Genomic DNA, 16,604 nt, shown 5'->3' on the forward strand with positions numbered 1-16,604 from the left:
GTGTAAACACACACTAGTTTTGGAATTGAATAGATTCCTTGTTAAATGTATATCTTCACGAATAATGTACACAAACTATATAGTTGCATTAATATTTAATATTATATTTGTATTAATAATGATGCATTTCTTAGTATTCTTGATTCTTTTCTTTCTTTGCTGATCTTTATAATACCCATAGTATGACCTGTCCAGTCCAGAGAAATGACATAGCCTATAATAACCTGCATTATATTATTTGAGTAGTCGAAGATGATAAGGTCCTTATATGATATCAAATTATTCTATATTCAGCAGATTCCATAGCACCATCTCTATAGGGAACAGTGAGAATTAATAATAACATTCACATTATTAAATATATAGAAAATAGACATTAAAATCAACAGGGCCCTGCTCTTGTGAGTTTACAATCTATTAGTTGTCTATCTTGGAGGACAGATCTGTTATTACCTGGCAATCAATAAGCTGGGCCTCCATATCCAGTGGTTCTTCAAAAGATCGCAAAACATTGTCCAGTGTAGCTCTGGCACTCAGCAACCAATGGTCAAGTTCATCAGCTTCACTCCGATATCTCTGGAGAGCTTGTTCATGGCGTTGCTCCTCTAGCTGTTCATTCAGTTTTTCCTAGCAATATATTTTATGTTAAGTGTCAGATTTATAAGAAACATGACAGGAGGCATCTTACAGAAGCTACAAAAATAACACGGAAAGTGTTCAAATAGTTAAAGAAGCAAACTGATCATGATAGAGTCATGTTCACTTTTTGTGTATATATATACACACACAGACACACACACACACACAGGTGACTTTTCCACCTCCAAGAGTTGACGTTTCCCTGAAGCAATCATCCGGATAGTGGCCATTCTCTCAGCCAGGACCGTGAGAGTAGACTGTAGAGCCAACTGATCGCCAGCATCAGCGTCCAGAGATTCAGACACCAGCTCATCTGCAAAGGACGCCTGCAGCCGGCTAATCTCTTCCTGCAGCATTAAAATCTCATCCATCAAAGCCTAAGACAAAACAAAGTGTGAGGTATTAAGTGATCAAACATAAACATCAGCTTTTAGCTAATAAAAATGATATGCCCAGTGGTGCCAAGGTGACCTCCTCATTTTATAAGCCAACCAGAAGTGTGACCCATTATTTTTATCAATGTTTACAGCGGGGGCCCAATACATACATAAAACCCATTAAAACATCTTGAAATACAAACTCATGCAAATACAGTTCATTTGCAGATTCCAAGATGAACCTAAGAAGGTCATGGTTAGTGTTACACACATACTTTTTATAGAGCTCTTCATCAGTTCTTGTGCATCAATTTGGATCTGATCCTTGCCCAAGCTCAGATAAGTGTTTTGACAAAAGGTTTAACTGGACAGACAAAATATTATATTATAATAAAAATCTTCTATCCCGTTAGCTGTTACAGATACTGCTTGGCGGTATGTAGCAACCCTAGTTTTGACTTATTATTATTATTGGAATATATTAGATGTTTCCATAAGCATTTAATGCACAGCTCTTCTCACCTGATGTTCAGCCATCTGACTCTCTGGGGTCTTTCCGGGCTCCAAGCTCCCATTCAGCTTCACTTCAATGGTTTCCATTTTTGTGGAAATTGATTGCAGAGAATCCTGGTACCTTTGTTGCCTTTCAAGAGCCTCATACAATGTGCGCTGCTTTTCACTAATCTAATTAGGGACAAATTAATGCGCTTCAGACAAAGGCAGAGCAGCTAAACTCATAAAAGTACTTAAGAGACACTATATCACAACCATTAACATGTGATTGCTGATGGCTTTCTCGCATGGTGTACACAATACATACATTTATTTTATTTCAAAATAAAGTTTCAAAATAAATAATTTATTTTTTTAAGGGGATTACAATAACATTTTGGTGTTCACAAGCAGCCCATGAATTTTAATGTTATATTTGACATTCCCATTTTTGATGTTTACAGTTAAAATCCTTAGGTTACCTGAGCAAGCACCATTTTTAAATACTGTTAATTCCTGTAAACAATTAAATCCACATAATTTAAGAGATACAATAATGTGTAACATTTTGGCCTATGGTAAATAGTCACAATGTCAATGAAATAAAAGGGTCTTGCTTGGGAAACCCTTGAAAGCCAGCATTACATTCTATGATAAAACTTTTGCAAGGAAATTCAGAGTTTAGGTAAGGAAAACCCACCACATTTTTTAGTGTTTCCCATGAACGCTGCAGATCATCCAGTTTGGAGTCCGCTGCTGCCTCGAGTCCTGGATCATACATCTCATGTGGAGAAGAAGCATTAGGTTGGATCTTGGCAGCGTCCGTCTGCAACTGTTCAGCAGATAAGGCCTGGTAATAAGCAATGTCCTAAGAGCATGAAGCACAACATCATACTTTCAACAGAAAACATGTCACCAGCATGCACTTCACTTCCAAATTCAAGTGACTGCAAGGCGATGGCCATGGGCATCTAGACTTAAAACAATAATAGAACGGGAAACATCCTTAATGCATTTGGTATCTTTTTCTTGAAACAGCATAATAGCTAAAACTATAGAAAAAAGCAAAATAAATGCCATGTAATATGGCATATGGCATTTAAACATAGGTGTACTGAATTCAGTTAAGCCATTAATCCTGCTCAAAGAGCAAAGACTTATCACATCTGGGAGTATCCTATGTTACAATTCTATACATTTTTTACTATTACACTGTCCTTCTCCAGTTCCAAATACTGAGCATATGCAGGTACGTCATGGTTCTGCTTTTTATTTTATCATGAACGCTATAGAAAAAGTATGAACTAGCACCCACGTAACATAAGCTATAATATATCTGTACACAGGGAGTAGACAAAGTATCGATACAAGAATCAGAGTTCAGGGATTGGAAATATCATTGGTGAATACAAGGTCTTTGGCCAAACGTTCTCCATAAAGCCTCTTTGCCATTTCGTTTATGGAGATTTGTGCACACAAATAAATTAGATTGAATTCAAGTATAAAAAAATATGTAGGCCTGCTTTTTTAATGTCATACTTGAAAGATATCAATCATCTATCAGTATTTTGACTCAACAATTTGGTAACTAGCCAAAAATGATAGCAGTCATGCTGAGTTTACTAAAGAAAGTTTAAGACAGTCTATATATATATATATATATATATATATATATATATATATATATATATATATATATATACCGTATGTTTCTAGATCACAAGCTGTAGGTAAATTAAAGAAAATAGGGGTTTATTCACTAAATAGGGACTTTCCATGAGACTTGAACATTTCATCTCTTTGATATCATTATGTATAATCAAAGGCGAATCCGGTGAACTTCTGCAAAAAGGACTGACATGGCCCTGCATAAAGCGTGGACTATGTGGGAAATTCTTAAAACTTTCCTCAACATATAATGCATTCAGTTAAGACAGTGAGTCTTAATGCAATTATCTCATAATTGCCATTCTTCAACATGCTCGTTAATAAAATAAAACAGAGGAGCAAGCCAATGAGCCAATGTTAAGTATAGGAGATATTTGTCAAGGCCAACAAAATTAGAGAATGCCGGGCCACCAGGATAACTGAACTGCTACTTGAAAATCCATTATTTATATCAGAGCAGAATGATTCACCATCTCTATATATAAAGTACGGTAGATAACTTGCTTGGGTCATCATGGGGCATCTCTGTTTAAGCTACCACTGTCTTAATATGCAGCTCCCAGCTCATGCTAGACTTTGGTTACAAACTAAAAGCAATTCTAGACCAAACTGTTAAACTGGTGCTACTTATACATATCTCCAGTGGTATATTTTGTCCTAGGTCGACCTAGGAGAAGCGTGGCAAGTGTTACTGTGCTATGTTAGCCCTTACCAAGTCTGCAGGTATCTGCAACCCTTTATATATATCTACATAAATACACCTGAAACTAATAATTTAAGATATAATTTAAACATGTAGACGTTTTTCCTTTTTTCACTTATCTCACCTTGTTGAGATAAGTCCCGTATAGTTCACTAAGACATTACCACTGTTGGACACCTAAACCTTGGATATTACTTTGTTGGACTTATTTTATTTCAACCTGAAGTCATGCCATACAAAGTGCTGATGGGTCACAATGTTTCGGTTGCCAGAACAGCAGAAAAAAAGCTTCTTAATGGTTTCCAAGTATGTTTACGTATTTAAAGATTCTCATGCAAGGAAGAAAAATAAAGACAGATCCATCTAAATTACTAGACATGCTAGAGAAATGTATTCAGATGGAACACATATTTTAAAATAGACACTTTCCTAAAGCTTACGTTTTACAATTTGGTAACCTAATAAACCCATATGGCGGTATAGACAAAATAAAACCGCAATATATATATATTAGAAACTCATCATATGACAGCAACCTCCCCATTTGCTAAGTCATCAGAAAGTAAGAAGGAATTTTTTGTATTACTTTTGTATTTATCTCGTATATTTTACTGTTTGATTGTATTATTGATTATCGTTTTCTGGTTTTATATAAAAAAAAACAATCAAAGCCCTCCCTTCTTTTACCTGACTTTGTTTTAATCAAATAAATCAGTGCTCCAGAGAATCCTGGTATAACACACATTTGTCTGCAGAGATTTTTAAATTCAGCTTTCTTAGCATCTGAGCGACATGACTTCATTATTCTATTGACAGAGGCATGTTCAGTACACTACCCTATAAATATAAGTAATGGATTGTGTAATGTCAAATAGAATATTTGTGATTACAACTAAATATTGATCGTAACAGATCAATTTAAGTTCTGAGACACTTCATATAGCCAGTATCCAGAAAATGATAATTCTTAAAAAGTAGCTCATAAGAAAATGGGTTATTATGTGCATTACAATGCATACTAGATTTTATTATGCTGTCTATGGTTTTGCCAGTGAAATTGGGATTCTGAGACTAATGTATAAAATGAAGATGTGTTGGAGCACAAGGACACAGCACACTGTGAAAAGTACATATAATAGATCACAGAATGGAATTGTGCATTATAGGTTCTGATAGCTGGAAAACATAAAGATTAGAGATACCTGGTTAACAGAAGCATCTGTATTAGCCACAGGTGAAGGGGAACGACAGGCCGGCGGAGAGGAAATCTCACTGTTGCTGCCTTCCTCCCCTGATTCCTCAGTGACAGGTGACAGAAGAGTGTGACAGCGACCAGCGGTCATCTGTCACAGAAGAGATGTCGGAAGAAGCCCAAAGGATAGCAAGGAGATGAGTAAGAGTTCAGAAGACTGATAAACTATACACACAATAAACACAAACATTATTTAAGCACCACGAAGCAGTAAACACATATGAATTGTCCAGGCTTGACAAGTTCCAGGAGAAAAAAGAAAACATCTTACTGTTGACTAGGAATATATCTTCCTATTCTACCTTACAGGGCCGGCCGAAGACTTAACGCCGCCTGGGGCGAAGTTTAAAACGCCGCCCCCCCCCCCGACGCCGGGGGCGGGGGGGGGCGTCGAAGTTTAAAACGCCGCCCCCCCCGCCGACGCCATAAACCCCCCCCCCCGGTACTTACGTTTAAACAGTCCTGCGGCGAGTCTCCCTGCTCTGCCACGGTGCCGGCTTGTAATGCTGAGCGCCGGAAATTGACGTCACTTCCGGCGCTCTGCATTACAAGCTGGCACCTGGACCGAACAGGGAGACTCGCCGCAGAGGAGAGAGAGAGAGGGGCGCCGAGCGGGTAAGCGAAAACCACTCGGTGCCCCTCTCTCTCTCTCTCCTCCGCTTCAAAAAAAAAAAAAAAAAGTGCTTGGGGCGGCAAAGTGCCGCCCCTTCTAAAGTGCCGCCTGGGGCAATTGCCCCAGTCTGCCCCATTATAGGGCCGGCCCTGCTACCTTATATAGATCAAATTCAACATAGATTTGTCCAGCCCAGATCAGATCTGTATCGAGACCTGTGCTTTTTAATATTTTTATTAAGAAGGTCTTAATGGTATGGTATGTCTTTTTGCAACAGTCTGCAACAGGGTAGACATTCCAGGTGGAACAACTCAAATGGCGAATCACTTAAGTAAGTTAGAAGAATGGTCAAGAATATGGCAGCTGCTGTTTAATATTGAAGAATAAGGCAATTGGGACCTAAAAATCCCAAGTAAGGATATAGCAATGGTGGCACTGTACTGTCAGTAACAACAGAAGAGAGGGACTTAGAAGTAATTATTTCTGATGACTTAAAGGTAAGCAGACGATGCAATAAAGCATCTCAAAAAGCAAGCAGGATGCTGGGTTGCATAGGGAGAGGCATTAGTAGCGTAAAAAAGTAAAGTGATGATGCCACTTTACAGATCTTTGGTTAGGCCTCATCTAGAGTATCGCATACAGTTCTGCAGACCCCATCTCCAAAAGGACATTGACACATTGGAGAGAGTTCAGAGAAGAAGGGTCCGGTCTGCTTAATAGCATTTTTTTTTAAGACCTACTTTGATATACTACACCATAATTTTTTCTTTCTTTTTTCTTTTCCTTTTATATACGAACCTTTTGGATACTGTGTGTGGGAACGCTCGCTGGAAGGGTATCTTTGTATATATTATTTTTGTGTTGCACATATAATTTACTCACTTATTAATTGGGTGCGCAGACACTTGTGTGGTTTTGATTGTGTTTAATTTGGAACATTTTTGGGGAGTTTGTTCCTGTGTCTTTGCAGCACCACTTCACCAGAAGGTGCAATACTTATATTTAATTCGAATATTGCGCTTCACTTTTTTGTATTTTGTATATCTATCTATCTATAATGAAGAGCCATTCTGGCGTGCTTCCCCAAAAACACTCGAGTAAAGGGGATTAAAACTTTCCAAACTGGCAGTACAAGGTTGTCAAGTGGCCAATATGACCAAATCGACATTTATGTAAAGGTCATGCTGGTTGCCAGACAGCTGTTTTTTTGTTTGCAAGGAGAAGAATGTACATGTTCCGACATCCTTATCTCCACTCTGACAGCAGACAGACACACTGTAACAATGCTCACATAAGGTGTTAGTATTTGGTGTTATAATGAATGTTTTGGTTGCATATTATGTTATTCTGAGTTTGTGTGTCAGTGTATGGTGTTGTCAGGGGTGAGGAGAGGGTTAGTGCCACCTGGGAGGGAGAGAGGAGAAACAGGAGAATGGTGTGTGAATGTAAGTGTACAATGGTGGAGTCAGTGGGTGTTAAAGTGAGTTTGGGTGTTAGTATGCATGTCACGGGGCCTTGAAGATATACTGCACTCAGGCCCCACTAACCCTAGGCTTGCCTCTGTTCTCATAAGGTGTGCTTATAGGAAGATCTTAAGAGAGAGTGATGGGTGGGCCAGTGGGATTCACATGGGGCAGGCTTATGGGAGGGCTATGTACTGGGCCCCAAGATTTCGGATAGCGACCCTGGATGCTGGGCTGGGATGCCAGATAACACTAATTAATTAATTTATAATGGTTCCTCCCCTCTAACAATTACAAATCACTGACATTTGTTTACTTCAGTCTAACTATGCAACCCAAGAGTAACAAGAAATAGAATAGTAACTAAATATAATTTGTTTCAAGCAATAATCCAAAACAATTTCACAGAGATACCCACAAAGTTCTGCACTGGATATTTACAAAAATGAGCTTCTAACCAATTTCATAAATTATGTGTGCAAATAATGTAACAATAACTATATAAAAAGTCCCTAAAATAAAAATCAATAAAAACTATTATAGTCATTATTAATGCCACAATTTTATGTTCAATACATATCATCCTACAATAACTTGTTTAAGGATAGGGCCAGATAACCTACAAGATTCAGTTCTTGTTGCAATACATCTTGCACCAGACACATGCAACCATATACTAACTGAGGCTGATAGGAGTTGTAGTTACTAACAGCTGAAGGTTACTTCAAAGGAGAAGGAATTCTAGAACAAGGTCATAATTTAAAGCAATGGGGTCAGAGGAAGTTTTACTTTACTGAGAGGGTGGTAGATAAGTGGAACAGCCTCCCAGCAGATGTGGCAGGGTTTAATACAGTGAGGTAATTTAATTATTCAATTAAGATGAGACCCAAGGACTGATTAAGGCTTGAGTCTTTAACGCAGGGAAAAAGGGGAAGACTAAATTGGTCAAATAGATCTTTTCTGCCTTCAAATTCTATGTTTCTATATTAGGAAAACATGTGAAAATGAAACAAATGCATAAATAAACTCTGGTTTGCGTGGTTATAAAGACACGACTGTAAGAGTAGAGATGATAACTCGGTATTGGAGACCTGTGATGTGTGGATATCTGTCAATACCGTTTACTATCAATAAAAATTGGGGACCAGCGGAAACAGAGCTCCATACCAGGGCTTTAAAGCATCATAATAATAATCACGATAATAACAATGATGACGATATTTAAATCCATTACACAGGACGAAGTATTTTTATTACTTCATCGAACTGTCGCTTTTATAAGTAGGACTCATGAATGTTGCCCTGTATGCTGGGATACTGAAGTACTGCATGGGTTAATAACGAGCATGCAGCTTCGAAGGGTCTGAAAAGAGAAGCTGGAACAATGGTTTCCTTCTAGGCTCTATTGAAACTGAAAAGAAAAGCAGATGAGATAAACACAGGCCTTACCATAACAACCGACGGGTGAGCTGAGTGTGTGGGAAGCAGCTCCGAATCCAGATCTTCCATCCCCTCCGTAAGCCCTTCCACTTCGGTGACAGTCAGCAGCATCGTCGCATGCTTGGCTTTCATGGTTAGCATTTTGCACTTCGAATTCAGCGACGCTATCTGCTCCTGGTAACCCTTGATTTTCTTAGCCAGTTCCTGCGAATACATTTTTTTAAGATTGATTATAATATTGCGTTACATTGAAAGCAGAATGGGGATCGGGCTGCTTGCCATTCTGTATCTGGCAGGAACATAGGCTGGGTGCATCTAGCCAATCAGATCGCAGCTCTCAAGCTCCTGCATCATCTATCGGCAGTGGCTGAAAGGCAGGATGTTGTTGACTGTGAACATGAACGCAGCTGCACAATAAAGACAGACCACAGAGCAGCAAGGTCCTGCCATGACACTGAGGAAGAGGAGGGGGGACAACGCTTCGTGACTTTAGAAAGGAGGGCACAATGCAGGCTGGGGGGGGCATGATCCAGCTTCGGCCCGATTTCTATAAAGCAACCATGTTTTGTAATATAAGACTAGAGTATTGCAAGCTCGGAGCGCCCCAGATGGTAGATGCGTTTGTCTCCATGATGAGGTCATGTGATGACTGCAGCTAACAAATATGCCCCGCTCAGCTCTCGGCCACGCTAAAACAATGAAAGAGCAACATTAACCGGCAGAGATGACAGCTCTACTCCCTGCGCAGTACGTCGGGAAAAAGCTGTTAACCGTTTGCAGATGAAACAAAAATGCACGTTCCCATTTAAATATCTAACATTCAACAACTGTGCCAAAGAAATAACACATTAGTTAATTTGTAATCCTTAGCATCGGGGCTCATAAATTTTTTGATTTTTTTTTCTGGATGTTTTAAAAAAAATGTGCAGGACAGGTGAACACATCCCAGGTGTCCTGTTTTAAGTGGGAAAGTCCTGTCCCATTGAGCTACCCCACTGTGCCGTCATGGGGCGTTTAAGAAGATCAGAGGATCTCCCCTGATCACATTATGCACATATAACTTTGAGGGAGGTATGCTAAATGGTTAACCTCTATATCGCTGCTAGCAATTAAGGTTAAACAATGTTTCACCTATCGTATTTGCATATAATATGGACAGCTTGGTGGCTTCTTATAGTGGCCACAAAATCACATATTTACAAAATATCGACTGTATTTTATATTAAAGGATTTTTTTTTCAAAGCTGTCATTTTGTTGTTTCAAGACAGCAACCATTAACTCGCTTAAGTCAAAGCCTACATGGCTTTAGATTTTCTAAACAGTCTACCTGCTACTCCTTGAATTCTCTTATAAAAACTTGAATGAAAAACACACAAGGAAGCTGGTTACCTCATGGCGTTTGATCTGGATCTGCAGCTGTTCAATATTGCTAGTGGTGACTTTTGCATCCTGCAGCTCACGATGCGCCTCTTCTATCAAGATCTGGAGGCACTTCATCTCCTGCTCGTACTGCTCATACTGCACGACGGCTTCCTACAGGACCAAAAATGGCATGGTATAGAGTACTGGGGCTAACAGCGGCAAGGATCCCCTACTCCAAAACATCTTTATGTATAACATGAACCAGGGGGTGGAAAAATAAGAGTCCTTCCTATTCAGAAATGCTGTGTGGTCCCTTTAAATTGTCATGTTGCCCTCCGTGCGCATGCATGGAAAATGCTCCTATTGATATCAATGTGACCAATTTCCTTCTATTTAAATATAAATTTTTTTCTATAGTGGGAGAATTGTGGACATTAAACTGTTCCATTAATGCCTATATACATACATTATCGTATTTAACTTAAATGTGTCTGGTCTCTATTTTAGTATGTAGTTACTGGAAAATATGTATAATGAATAAATGGCGCATAGGTCGGCTCGGTACACTTGCCTGCATGATATTGCATTGTTGGATGGCCGTGTGCTGCAGACGACTGGTCTCTTCCTGTAGTCTGAGAGCAGTCCGGCATATAGGTAAATTCGTGACCACTTCTTCAGGGATTCTCAAGGCACTCTGACAGGCCTGGACAGCCTGGACCTTTGGCTTAAGTGACTCCATTTTGGACAACAGATGCTGAAATAATAAACAGCAACATGCAATTATAATTAAATCCCAATATAACACGTTTTAACAATTGTAGAGATTTGCTTCTTCTCTTAGCTTTTCCAAAATCATGCATTTGCACACTCTGCATTCAGCTCTTGCTTCTTTTTGATGGACACAATGGGCATGGCCAACTTCCAAATTCAAAATTCACATGGTGTGCCCACTATTTAAGACATCCAGGAGAGCTGTTTCCTTCTCCAGAGGGAGAAATTCAGTATGTTATCGATGTTATATATTATAATTGGTAAAGCCACAACAATTTTGAAACAAGCTCTGCCCCCATAAAGTATAGTGACGCTTACATGACCCTCAACTAAATGCCATGCAGGAAATGTATTTGGCTCCTCTCGGAACCTATACAAAGTATAGTAATGCTGACATGATCAGTAATGGCTTCTGTTGTCATTAATTTAATATTTACAGTAGTAAGTACTTTAGAAATAAACCTGGCCAACAGTACTGTCCATATACTGTTTGCAACACACAGAGGGAAGCAAAACACTACGCATCCAGTTACCTGTCTATGAGACAGCTGTTCTTTTAGACTCAGCCGTCCAAGCTCAGGAGAGGTCAAAGTGGTTTGGGCCTGATCAAGTGCAGTTTGCAAAGCTCTTACTTCAGTCTCAAAGTTCTTCATATCCTGCAGATACAAGTAAAGATAAACACATTAAGGATAAAAGGTCATAAACACGATTTACCATGGTAGCCTCCAGGCCTCTAGATTAAGCAAGTTTATTGGAACACACTACATTACTGTTTACCGTACTCTATTGTCAAAGAAAAATATTTACTTTTCCATGGGAAGACCTTTTTTGAGATACCGGTATAAGAGTCATAAAAGTTTAGTAGAAATATTTTACGCCTATTAGGACTTGACCAAAGTCTGCAGGTCTCCAGCTCTTCCTACCTTAGCTGCATCCTGGAGGTTCTGTAGACGATGTTTAAGTACGTGCTGTAGCTCTTCAGTCTGCCGTCCAAGTTCTGACACTTGTCGGGACATCTCTTCGGTATAATACACAATTGCCAGATGATCTGTCTTCTCATTCATAGAATCCAGATCGCTGTGGATATCTCTTGATTCCTCCAACATAGCCTGGTAACAAAACAATTAGTATTCCAATTATTATAATTTATTTTTATGCAATTTTCAACATTTCCATTTTTTAATTTATAAAACTAATCCCCTTGGTCATATTTTGGTGTTTATATCTTGTGAAGATATATGTGCAAATTTTGGTGTTTATATCTTGTGAAGATATGTGTGCAAATAATATTGGTAACATCAGCACTGCCAGTTACCGGAAATTCTAACAGCAGATGATTAAATCAAAGGAAATTGCAGGGAACAGAAAATTGTATTTAAATTGCCAGCTTATATTACGGTTTGCAATTAGGGAGACATATGAAAAATATATCAACCTGAACATTCACTGACCTTGTATGTCATGGACTGGTCCCGAAGCTGGCTTGCTGAGCTCCAGGTGATATGGCCATTGGCTAAAATCTTCGCTTTGTCTATCCATCTTAGTATGGACTCCAACATCTCATTGTATTCTTCCAGATGTACCATGGCCTGTAAAGAAATGAAAAATGGAATGTGGTAGCAAAATAAATGAATAAGTCATTATCTCAAGTAAACATCTGCCTCATCTTCTAATTTACCTTCACCCTTGTGAAGGTACATTAGGTACAATTAGGTACACCCTAGAAAACTAAGCGATAATAATACACAGATTCACAAACAGGTTTACACTAGAAATCCTACAAAACACAGAGAGATAACTGAAGAAGAGAATTATAATGATTCATATAAAAAGTATGATAGATGGATTTGTTTACATGAAATTCTGATTTGTTTCTAAAGTGCCTACACTGTATATGAATCAACCACACTCCCATAAGGTAATTCCTTTCTCAAAAATATTTATATATAAAAGTCTAACGCAATAGAAACAACCGTAATCAATTACATAGCTCCATGCAAGGTAAGTGATTGGGTGAATGTGTCTATGTGTTACGTGACTGTGTTTTTGTGTGTTAGAGTGATGGTGCGTATCTTTATGTAAATGTGTTAGTGTTTGTGTTAGTTATAGGGGTGTGGGGACCACTTAGCTTTACATGCCCTCCCTTTGCTACGCCCATGGAAAAACTCCATGCAACAAACAGTGGTTACCACCACAAGTTACCCTGTGAACCTCGTTTAGAGCAAGGGAACCTAGTAGATAATTATCCGGCTGACCTGCATCTCCCATGGTTCGGTATATGTTTTTTGCTGTCTAAAAATGTAAAAATTACTGTTCAGCAACATATGTTAAGTTATCTCCCCATTAAAAGTTACTATTATAGTATAATCAGGATGTAAGATGTTGTTACGCGCGCTGCCGCAGCTCCCTCTCCGGCTACCGCCGGCAACCCCACCTCCGTCCCGCATGCGGGTTGCCGGCGGGTGACACGCGCTGCCGCTGCACTCACCTTGGCCGCTGGGTCCCCCGACGTCGGTGGTTCCGCCTCCGGTGCTGCCGCGGTGACTCGAGGGGCTCGTGGTTCCTCTTCGTCGGGCGCGCGCACCCGCTCACGCTCGAGGTACGTCGCCACGCGCACACGCCGGGAAACCGGCGGAAGTGCGCCATCTGGTGGTGGTTCCAGATATCGCACCTAATATCAAATTAGGGCGCGACACGCTCTACGGCGCGGCTGATGACGTGAGTGTTACCTTTCCTATTTAAACCCCATTCGTTTGCCTTGTCTTTGCCCGTTCTAAACGTTCTCTAGCGTTGGGTGTGCTATTGTTCTTCTTCTAGTTTGATCTCTGCTTTGTGTACCGAACCCTTGCCTGTTTATACGACCACGATTCTTCTCTGCCTGCCTACGTACCCGGACCTGTTTACCGTTTTGCACCTGATCTACCTGCCCTGACCTCGGATTGTTTTTTGACCTTGCTGCCTGCCGTTGCCCTCGACCTCGGACTGTGTTCTGGACTTTCTTTAGCTGTGCTTACCTGCATTGTTGGATCCCTCGTCTACCTGACCGTAACAGTAGAACGGGCCAACACATGGATCCCGCGGATATGGCACGGCTGCAAGCCCGACAGGATCTCCAAGACCAGCGTCTTGCCGCACAGTCTACACAGCTCCAAACGCTGGAACAAAAGGTCGACGCCATGACCGATCTTCTGCGTTCTCTGACCGCCCTCCCGTCGGTTCATAGGGAGGCCTCCCACGAGGGCATGGGGGCTGTTGCTAGGTTCCCGCTACCCGAGAAGTATTCCGGGGACCCGAAGGAATGTCGCGGTTTCCTCAACCAGTGTATGCTCCACTTCCGAAACCATCCCCAGGCGTTCCAAACATCATCCAAGAGGGTATCATTTATCATATCCCTACTTAAGGGTGATGCATTGCTATGGGCCTCGCCTCTGGTGGAGCAAGAATCCTATCTGCTTGAGGACTGTCCCGCTTTTATGGAAGCCATACGAACTGTTTTTGATGCTCCGTGTCGTAAGGAAACCGCTGAGTCCTCTCTGCTTGACCTCCAGCAAGGCCGTAAAACCTTGGCCCAATACACTGTGGAGTTTCGCACCCTTGCCCATGAGACCAACTGGGAAGAAGGCGCCCTCAAGGCCGCCTACAGAAAAGGGCTCAACGAAAAGATCAAAGACGCCCTAGTGTACCACGACACACCTATGGATCTCGAAGAGTACATCGCCCTCTGTCTCAGGGTGGACAAACGAATCCAGGAAAGGTCATCAGAACACAACAGAGGAAAAAGACCGGGGTCCTACACTCCAGGCCCCACAAGATCTTCTTCGTCTCCTCTTCCGTCCGTTTCCGCTTCAGATGAGCCTATGGAAATAGGAACCGTCCGCAAACTCTCCGAGGCCGAGAAAAGATACAGAAGAATACACCGTTATGCCCTTCGGGTTATGTAACGCTCCTGCTATATTTCAGACTTTCGTCAATGACGTTTTCAGGGATATGCTCCTGTCCCACGTCATCGTGTACTTAGACGATATCCTCGTGTACTCTCCTACGCTTGAAACCCATCGACATCATCTGAGGGCCGTGTTACAGAGACTACGGGAGAACGGTCTGTACGCCAAGGCCGAGAAATGCGCCTTTGAGAAAACCAGTCTGCCCTTCCTTGGATATATAGTCTCTTCCGACGGTCTCCATATGGATCCGGCTAAACTTGAGGCCATCACAGCATGGCCTCTCCCTCGTACTCTCAAAGCCATCCAACGATTTCTTGGCTTTGCTAATTACTACCGGCGCTTCATCCGGAATTACTCCGCCATAGCGGCTCCCATCACCGCCATGACTAAAAAGGGGGTTGACCCAACCCTCTGGACTCAAGAAGCCAGAAAGGCATTTGAGAACCTGAAACAAGCCTTCATCTCGGCTCCTGTCCTTCTACGTCCGGACCCTACAAAACAGTATCTCCTGGAAGTCGATGCCTCTGAAACCGGTGCCGGGGCTATATTGTCACAACGCAAAGAACAAACCACTAAATACCATCCCTGTGCCTTCTTCTCCAAGCGTTTTTCCGCAGCCGAACAAAACTATGACGTCGGCAACCGTGAGCTTCTGGCCATCAAAATGGCATTTGAGGAGTGGCGTCACTTACTAGAAGGTACCGAACAACCTGTGGTCGTTGTGACAGACCACAAGAACCTTGCGTACATTGAAAGTGCTAAACGATTATGTCCTCGCCAGGCACGGTGGTCGCTCTTTTTCACACGTTTCAACTTCTACATCACCTACAGGCCAGGAACCAAGAACATCAAAGCTGACGCTCTATCCCGTCAATTCGATTCTCAACACGATCGGCGCTGCAACGACCCCATCATACCCTCCACGCGGCTCATCGCCAGCTTATCTACGCACACGATGAGCCGAATCCGTATGTCCCAAAGGACCATCCCGGCCAATGAACGTCCTCCTCCAGGCCGTCTCCATGTGCCTCCCAAATATCGCACGGACGTCCTTCGCTGGGCTCACGATTCCCTCCTGGCGGGTCACTCTGGCTTCCGGAAAACGATGTTCCTCATCCGTCGTTCCTTCTGGTGGCCGTCCCTGGCCAGGGATATCCGGTCTTATCTCGCTGCCTGTCATACATGTGCACGACAGAAGTCCCCCCGGACGCGTCCACAGGGCCTCCTGCATCCACTTCCCGTTCCTACGGCTCCCTGGACACACGTCTCTCTGGACTTTGTTGTGGATCTACCTAGGTCCCAAGGAAACACCACCATCCTGGTGGTTGTTGACCGCTTCTCCAAGCAGGCTCACTTTATCCCTTTGCCGCGCCTGCCTACCTCTATGCAACTGGCTGACATCTTCATCAAAGACATTGTCCGCATACACGGTCTTCCTCTACACATGGTGTCCGATCGAGGCACGCAGTTCGTATCCAGCTATTGGAAACACCTTTGCCGTAAGCTCGGCATACAACTCCACTTGTCGTCAGCCTACCACCCAGAGACCAATGGGCAAACGGAAAGAACGAACCAAACCCTCAAGCAATACCTGAGGATGTACAGCAATGTACGACAAGACAACTGGTCATCTCTTCTCCCGCTCGCTGAGATGACGTACAACGGGTCCCTGCACGAATCCATCGGCAGTACCCCGTTCTTTGCGGCATTGGGTTACCACCCGGTGATCCTGCCTCCTCCGTCTTCTCGTTCCTCCTCTGCTGTGCCGGCGGTCGACCGTCGAGTGACTGACATGCGGAAACATTGGAGTTCCCTTCGCAATGTTCTCTCCAATGCACAGCATCGCTGTAAGCGAGCGGCTGACGCCAAACGATCGCCT

The 16,604-nt window shown here is 42.1% G+C and overlaps 1 protein-coding gene across 2 annotated transcripts in view; it reads right to left on the bottom strand.

Annotated features, from left to right (window-relative positions):
- The window catches only part of SYNE1 (spectrin repeat containing nuclear envelope protein 1), a 164,619-nt gene that overhangs the window by 59,277 nt on the left and 88,738 nt on the right, over positions 1 to 16,604 (bottom strand). The window contains exons 84-94 of one of the 2 annotated variants that reach the window (XM_053461370.1): positions 12,233 to 12,370; positions 11,705 to 11,890; positions 11,315 to 11,437; positions 10,582 to 10,764; positions 10,038 to 10,181; positions 8,657 to 8,851; positions 5,082 to 5,222; positions 2,209 to 2,376; positions 1,539 to 1,700; positions 822 to 1,016; positions 454 to 627 (exon numbers count right to left, since the gene is read on the bottom strand). In XM_053461370.1, coding sequence (XP_053317345.1) covers positions 454 to 627; positions 822 to 1,016; positions 1,539 to 1,700; positions 2,209 to 2,376; positions 5,082 to 5,222; positions 8,657 to 8,851; positions 10,038 to 10,181; positions 10,582 to 10,764; positions 11,315 to 11,437; positions 11,705 to 11,890; positions 12,233 to 12,370 — 1,809 coding nt within the window. Of the gene's footprint in view, positions 1 to 453; positions 628 to 821; positions 1,017 to 1,538; positions 1,701 to 2,208; positions 2,377 to 5,081; positions 5,223 to 8,656; positions 8,852 to 10,037; positions 10,182 to 10,581; positions 10,765 to 11,314; positions 11,438 to 11,704; positions 11,891 to 12,232; positions 12,371 to 16,604 lie in introns of those variants that run through there. The other variant, XM_053461368.1, reaches the window with a different exon arrangement.

Source organism: Spea bombifrons, chromosome 3 (genome assembly GCF_027358695.1).
Source record: "Spea bombifrons isolate aSpeBom1 chromosome 3, aSpeBom1.2.pri, whole genome shotgun sequence".
Classification (NCBI taxonomy): domain Eukaryota; kingdom Metazoa; phylum Chordata; class Amphibia; order Anura; family Pelobatidae; genus Spea; species Spea bombifrons.